The 8,008-nt window shown below is 36.0% G+C and overlaps 1 protein-coding gene across 1 annotated transcript; it reads left to right on the top strand.

Moving 5' to 3' along the window:
- Positions 1 to 5,518: 5,518 nt before the first annotated feature.
- LOC136798339 (uncharacterized) lies at positions 5,519 to 7,706 on the top strand. Its single transcript, XM_067054939.1, has 3 exons — positions 5,519 to 5,925; positions 6,420 to 6,599; positions 6,854 to 7,706. Exons 1-3 carry the CDS (start codon positions 5,628 to 5,630, stop codon positions 7,132 to 7,134), a joined length of 759 nt encoding a protein of 252 aa, XP_066911040.1. The 5' UTR covers positions 5,519 to 5,627; the 3' UTR covers positions 7,135 to 7,706.
- Positions 7,707 to 8,008: the final 302 nt, after the last annotated feature.

The following is an 8,008-nucleotide window of genomic DNA, read 5'->3' as shown; positions in this document are numbered from 1 at the left end:
TAAGCGGGGGTTGGAATAAAAATGTCCTGGGTTGAAAATGTTTGAAAAGGAGGCTAATACAGCAGAATTAGGACAAAAGAGGGAACTTTCAAAAACTTTTTCCCAAAAATCATTAAGCGGAGGGGGGGGTTGGAATAAGAATGTCCTGGGTGGAAAATTTTTGAAAAATTAATTAGCGGGGGGGGGCGGCTATTAGGTACCCGAGAGTAACTGTAAATTTCTTGATGAAATTAAGCTTGAACTTTAGGAAGAAGAAGAGACAAACAAATCAAGGAAAACAAAGACAAATAATTTCAGAAAATATTTTGGCACTGGAGATGAAAGATTTCTTTTTCAATGCGAGAAAAAAAAATTAAACTGTTCTCAAAGTTCGTTGGAGTAGGTGAATGTCAAGCTTAAGATTTGATTATTTTTGAATGTTTGACTGATATGAAAAAGGCTAGGAATAAGTATAATATGTTGTAAATTTCGCTCTATGTGCCGCTTTAGAATTTACTTCAAGACTTGATCATGAATTTTACTTTCAATCTCATTATTACCGAACAAATATTTATTATAGGATTCAGAAGACATCTTCAATTAGAATTAAAATGTTGCTGACTGATTGGATACCATAATGATGCTGAAGGTAAAAACTTTTTTTTTTATTGGACCAACCCCGGTGGGGTGGAGGTCCTATAAATTAACCTGTATTCGTTCGTTCGTTTGTCCGTTCGTCTGTTACCAACTTTTCTCAGGATTGAATCATAGGAATCTTTTGATTTTTGGTACAAAGATGCAAAATAGTGGTGGCCAAAATGTGACGGAGCCCGATTTTTTGGGCAAATTTAGTAGGTAAGTAGGTAGGAAAGTAGGTAAAAGATGGCTCAAGCAGATTTTTGTAAAAAAAGAATTTTTCGGCTTAAAAACGCATCTTTATCTATAAGAATCACTATTAATAAGCATACATCAATGTTCTTAGCCGAATTACTCAATTTTTTGATGAGATAGATGTTTTTTTTTGCTCACGAAGTCTTGAACATGAAAGAATATTTCAAGAGCATGAAATTTTGGTTTCTAAACGTTTTTTTATAAGAAACAAACGACTAATTTTAAATAGATCGTCACTGTTTGTGTTCTGAATGATTGTTTAATGGTCACGTCACGTAGATATCAATTATAAATGTGTTAAATGCATAACCAGGTAGGTCCATAAAAGTATCACTTGTTTTTCAAAAATTAGGTTTACATATAACGGGCCAGGCAAAGTGATAGCAACGTATATACAGGCTTTTGGAAATTTGTATTTTCCACTGAAATGTATTCTTTGAATGTTGAGCGAACTTTTCGAAAGAAAAAACGATGTGGTGACGGTGGTTACATATTAGTTACTCATTTTGAACTCTACCTTTTGGACCTCCTTCATTTGGCTTTGGTAACAACAAAACAAATAAACCAATCGAGTGTCTTCAAAGTATCTGCCTGCCTCATTTGAAGTGGAGCGTGATATTAATGCGTTCAATATGTAGTCTAGACACAAATGCATGTTCTTAGGGAGGCTCCAATTGTGTCAGTGTGGTTATTTTGAACAACTCCTTTTCCATGCAAATATTTCTACAAGAGCTATTTTAATGAAAATTGTTAATTATTTTTTAATGGTAACAGTAAAAAATTTGTTTCAGCTTATTTTTGGCGTCGTGCCGTTATATTTTTACTTATAAGAGCATGGTGAATTCTTTTGAAAGCCCTTTATGTTAATCTCTTGAAACATCCATTTCTTACTTTCTGGGACTGCAAAGGAGTGCCAACCAAGTTGTTTTGAAATAGTCTCCATAACTCGAACATGCACGGGAACACAAATCTGTTCGAGTTATTGAAATTTCGAGTTGTGGAGTAAGGTTTATAAGCAAGTTCCTTGTTATAAGGCAGTGCCGTAGCAACTGGGGGGGGGGGGGCAAGGGGGGCTATGCCCCCCCAATAATATTTTCAAAAATGGTTATTTTGTAAAATGCAAAGTTTTTCTTGTTTTTTTCTTGAAAGCATTTTGTTTTGAGTGCATTTTCAAGCAATCTAGAGCTTAAATTTTCAAAATTTCCCCCCCCCATCATGGTTGGCCCTCGCGCTGTCACTAAACTTCCCCCCCCCCAATAAGAAAATGCTTCCTACGGCACTGTATAAGGCACTGTCAACTAATGGGACCATTAAAGTTGATCGGGTTAAGGAGACATTCGAGGTATAGAGGTTTGATTTAATGAGACTGCACTGTATATAAAAGTGACTTTTCTTGAAAGGGAAATACACACCATTGTTTAGTATCGTTTTTTTCTAAAAAATAACCCTCTAGATTGGGCAAATAACAAACTACTTTATTTAGGTATATAAATTACCATTTACATTTTACAATTACAAGTTTTGTTTTTTACTGCATTGTGAAACGGAGTCGGGCTTTATGAAATTGGTAGATTACCTCGACCTTTGAAGATAGACAACCTCGACCTTTGAAGATAAAAAACCTGAAAAACCTATAGTTAGACAAAGTTTGAACAGGTATCTTTTATCACCCTTTTCTCTTTTTACATTTCAGACCCTTATTAACGCCACGATAAAGAATTTTGCTGATTATGCATCATTGCCTTTATGTAATTCTATATATTCGATATCAATGTTGTTTGAATACGCAAGGTATGTTTTTTCTTTTTGGACCTACCTCCGGGTACCCCGGTGGAGGTCCTTTAAATTAACCCATGTCCGTTCGTTCGTCTGTTGCCAGCTTTTCTCGGGATTGCCTCATTAGTTTTTTCTGATTTTTTGCACAATGATGCAAAATGGCGATGCCCAAAATGTGACGGAGCCCGATTTTCGGAAAAAAAATTTTTCCGGCCGAAAATGCCGGAAATATCCCGGAAAAACTGTTTTTTTGGCACTTTCTCGAGATTTTATCATTAGTTTTCTCTGATTTTTTGCTCAAAGATGCGTATTAACAATGCACAAAACATGGCTGAGTCAGATTTTTGAGAAAAAATTTTTTCCGGCCGAAAATGCCGGAAAATGCGGAAATGCCGGCGAAATCGCCGTTTTTTCTGGATTTTCATTGGACTTTTTCCTTATAACTGGTTATTTTTTCATTCAAAAACATTATTAATAGCAATGCCCACCATCAAGCATGTTTCAATTTTCAATAAAATTGATTTTTGAAGCCGGAACTATTTAAAAAAAAATCGCCCGGAACAACCTATTTTCGCCGGAAAAGACAGTATTTCTTGAATTTCTCGAGCTGTACTTTATATTTTTTTATGAAATCTTGCACACTGATGCAAACAAAATGACAAATACCTAAAATGTGACGGGGCCCGATTTTCGAAAAACATTTTTTTTCCGGCCGAAAATGCCGGAAATATGCCGGAAAAAAAACCGGTTTGTTTTTTTTTGACATTTTCTCGAATTTTCATCTTTATTTTTTCTCTGATTTTTTGCAGCAGAATGATGTGTATTCGCAATGCTCAAAACATGACCGAGTTCGATTTTTGAGAAAATGTTTTTTCCGGCCAAAAAAGCCGGAAATTTTCGTTTTTGCAGATTTTCATTGGATTTTTTCGTTTCATGTCTTTGTTTTTTTCAAACAAAAACATCATTTATAAGAATGTCCACGATTAAGCATGGTTCAATTTTCAATGAAACTGATTTTGGTACAGGAACTTTCTAAAAATCGATTGAACAGCCGAGAATCGCCGGATTCCATGAATTTCTCGAGTTGTTCTCGTATTATTCTGCATTTTCATACTATTGTTCTCATTTTTCGATTGTCTTATTACATCAATCTTCAGGTAGGTCCATTCAGCATGTAGCTTGTTCTGATTAATTATGACTTCGATTAAAATTGATTAATTATGGCCTCACAACATTCCATTATCCCTAAAGTCTATATAAATCAACAAGCGGTTAAACTTAAAGCTGTCCTGTCCTTTATAAGTCACCATTTGTATTATTTTCTTTGCTATATAACATCTGCAGCACTTTTAAAACAAAAATAAAACTAAGATTTAGGTCTATTTAGGATATTTCATAACATATGTTTCCACTGGGAAATCTAAAATGAACAGAACCATCCATGCATCATCAGAAAGTGTGTTACTGTCCGAAACCTATTGTTTTCAAACTGACCACCACAGCAGAAAAAAAACTGACTACCACAGCAAAAAATACCATTCTAATAATATCTGCTCTGATTTTCGAGAAGAATTTCCTTTTGCTGTACATTCGCAGAAAAATCTGTTCCCTTCTTAAGAATAGTAATCTACTTTTCTACTAGTGTGGGAGTAAGTCGATGTGGTATAATCTACAACGCATTTCGGAGCAAGTCAAGACAGCCTTAAGTCTGTTCCTTCCATTTTGAGACTGAAGGTTTATTTGCTGCTGTTAACAAATGATTCTAGAAATGGGCTTTTCCAGAAAAAACCTTATACCCCGTGTTGGGGAGGTCCATCCCTCTGTGGCTGGAAATACTGTAACCCTCTGGAATTCTAGGCGATTTTAGGTTTAAACCTCTCTGGAATTCTGAATTTTTGAAGGATTTAAAAAGCTACCCCATGGAATTTCAGTTATTTTTGACAGATTTTTGTATCTATGGAATTCCGTCACATATCAAACCTTACCCCCTTAGAACGAAAATGGACCTCCTCAACAGGGGGTTGTACGTTTTTTTTTTCTGGGAAAGCCCAATCCATACTTTGGGGATTATAGAGGTATGGTTTTTGTGGTAAAAAAAGAGCATCTTCAAAGCTCTAAAAGGACTTTTATTGGATTTAAGGCCGAACCAAAACATAGAAATCTTCACTAAGCAAGTTTCAAGCTAAGATCGAGTCTCAAACTACCTTAAGCCCATCATTTAAATTTTGTTGGACTTGAGCCTGCACGATTTAGTTAAATGCTTTCATGAAAAAATGCAATTTGAACATTTGGACATGCTTTATGATTCAGGATTTATCAAGATCCAAAACCTATATTTCTTTTAGTAGGGAAGGCAACACTTTCCAAGGGACTATGGGAGATTTGAGAACCATTTTTTTTTTTTTAAGGTAGTCATGCTGAATTATGTGTTAATTTGTATTAAATCCACAACCAATCACATTTACTCTTTAAAAGACCCCAAAATTGGAATAAATTTGGAATAATCTTTATCAAGTTGAATAAATTATTTTCATTGAAGGGATTACTTCACCACATAAACGGACTTTGATCATACAATAGAAATTGGGGAAATTGGGTTTTCTAATATGGACTTGGAATTCCCTTTTTCTAGCCTTCGTTTGTGATTTGATAAAAGGAAGCATTTTGTTATTTTAACACTCTATGACAAGGGTAAAACCCTTATAATATTAAAGGATTTCCCCTCGAATCTCTTTTATGAAAATAACTCGAAACAATAGAAAATGCTTTGTCATGCATTTTAGCATTGAATTAATTTATGACATGTTTAAACAAAAGTCCCCATTTTTGCCTATCTTAACTAATAAACTGACTACATTTTTATAGTTAGTTCTTCTTCTTCAAAAAAGACTCAGAAGAGTTCAGTCGTGTGTATCTAAAGTGTGACAGTATAGCATTAAGACGTGTATGATACAGTGAATGCTCATTGCTGGACTTTCAAAATGAAAAATGGATTGTTTTTTTCGTTGCTTCTCGGAAGCTGCATCTCGTCCGCCTTTATGAAGCCGGAGCAAATGCTTAAAAAAGCTTCCCCTTTGATGAGTGCTACAGAGGAAGATGGTGATGACCCGTGGAAGCAAAATTTGTGTCAAAAGGATGGAAATGAAATCAAATTTTGGGATACAGAGACAGGGTCTGGGTACAAGGAGTGTAAACTTTGCCCCCTAAAGAATGTATTGACTGTTTTGGCGAAGGTGAATCCATACTGTTTCATCTGTTGCCATGGCACGAACGGTGCAGGTAATTATACCTTCTTTTTATAAGAACAAACTTTGATAAAAACATAAGGCTTCGAGGACCAAATATTAAGAATAAGCTTAAGAACATTTTAAGGCCTCTTGGTTTCTGAAAGACCAAGTTTCTTAGGAAAATGCATTAAAAAACTCACAAAATGGTAGAATCGAATTTTAAATGTAAGCAATTTTCTCAATTACACGCTTTTTTAATATAAGAATAACTTTTATAAGAATATCAGGGTGAGATTTCGGAGTTAGAACAATTCATGATATGCACCACTGCAATGTCTTCTGACATTACATCACGGAACCAATCGCTCATTGGCTGTAAGTGACGTAAAATCAGTCATAACGTCACTTTGAACCAATCAGCTATTGGGTGGAATGGAAGACATTGCAATGGTGCATATCATGAATAGGTAACGTAATTTTATTGAATGTTATGTTTTCCGGAATCGTTATATGTGCTTTTTCCACTTTGACTATTCTCGTCATTAGATCCAACATCTCCACCACAAACCACCAAACGAGACGATCAATCACAAATTGCCGAGACAGATGATACGAAACAAGTTTATTTGGTTCTTGTGGTTGTTCTGTCCATCCTCCTTGCTGCGTCGCTTGTTTTCATTGTTTACTACGTGGTGAGGGTCCGCAGATCTCCCACTATCTTCAATCGTAAGTTTGTTATATATTCTACAAAGCTTTTACGGTCGAAGAGCTGTAGATGAGGCAGTTGAACCCCTCATCCTTCACATATCCCCTCTCGTAGCGTCCATTCTCGTACAAAAATGCTGTCCAATTTCTAACCTGATCTGCATATTGTTAGCAAGAGCATCATCTGCGCCTTTACCAACAAAGTCAACAAAAGAGTAAACTGTTTGGCTATTATGTTGCACTCTATCTTATTTCTATACTATTTCCTTTTACAGCGCAACCAGACACTCGAAGTAGTACAGACTTCTTGAATGCCTTCCCTTCTTCCACAAACACTGCTATGGAGCAAGATCACCACGGAATGAACGTCGAACCTGACCACCACCAACGAGCTACCAATGAACCTGACAGCGGTCACGGCACGCCACACATGACAGACGGTGGTAATATTCTTCACTCTAATCATATTGGGCTGGACGATGAGGTGGTTGACTTGAATGGAGAAACGAGTGGAGTCACCGCAGATTCGGATTCTGAATCCGGGTCAGAACTTTAGACCTTAGTTTACTGTGTCACCAATGTTTTTGTTACTATTGTTGTTAAGCTGTCCATCCTCTGAAAGTCATTTGTACATTTGTACATTTGTTCTGCTACCGCCTTAAAAGTAGCTGAGTTGTAAACTATAAATTTGCAAAAGTTGTACATACATTTTTACACCCCCTGTCTCACAGCCCGGTGGATCTTTTTCCCGCAGTGGGGATAAAAAGTTGTATCGAAATCCCAATTGGGATAGAAATTCTATTGTTGTCGAGCTTAAAAAATCCAGTAGGGATGGTTTTGGACAGCAAATATTTTTATTGAATTTCGAATGGCGATGAAATCAAAGTCAATTTCCGAGTGGGTCTGAATTTGTACGGTATTTTGTTCACTGGGGACAAAATTCTGGCCAAATTTTTCCATGGGGCAAGGGTCCCAGCGGGTCTGTGACACAGGGGTGTATTTTTATTTGATTTCAAATTTTTTATATGCACACCATCAGAACGTATATTAACATTTTTTTGAGTGTTTATAACTTTCTACTTGTACATATGCATTTTTCAGAAAATTTAAAGATTAAGACCGAATTTCAAAAAAAGTTAAAGAACCTTTCCTTCATGACAGATTTTCTGGTGATCACACAAGCAAAGTTTTTTAAGAGGGAGTGCTGCTTGTAAAGGTCTAAATTACTTTTCATTTTCCCGACTTATAGAGAATTTTGAATCCCGGATCAGAACTTTAGCTCTTAGCTTACTGTGTTTTTATTGCTAATGTTTTTCATTTAGAAATGCAGCCCGAATGAAACATCTTCCACAATGTTTTCCCGGATACCCTCAAATTGTATATATGGATGTTTTTGGGCCTACCTGGAGATGCTATTTCACGTTCGTTCG

The sequence above is a fragment of the Clytia hemisphaerica genome, unplaced genomic scaffold, assembly GCF_902728285.1.
Source record: "Clytia hemisphaerica strain Z4C2 unplaced genomic scaffold, Clytia hemisphaerica genome assembly, whole genome shotgun sequence".
Lineage (NCBI taxonomy): Eukaryota > Metazoa > Cnidaria > Hydrozoa > Leptothecata > Clytiidae > Clytia > Clytia hemisphaerica.
Note: the sequence above shows the minus strand (reverse complement) of the source record. Positions and strands in the feature narration are given on the sequence as shown.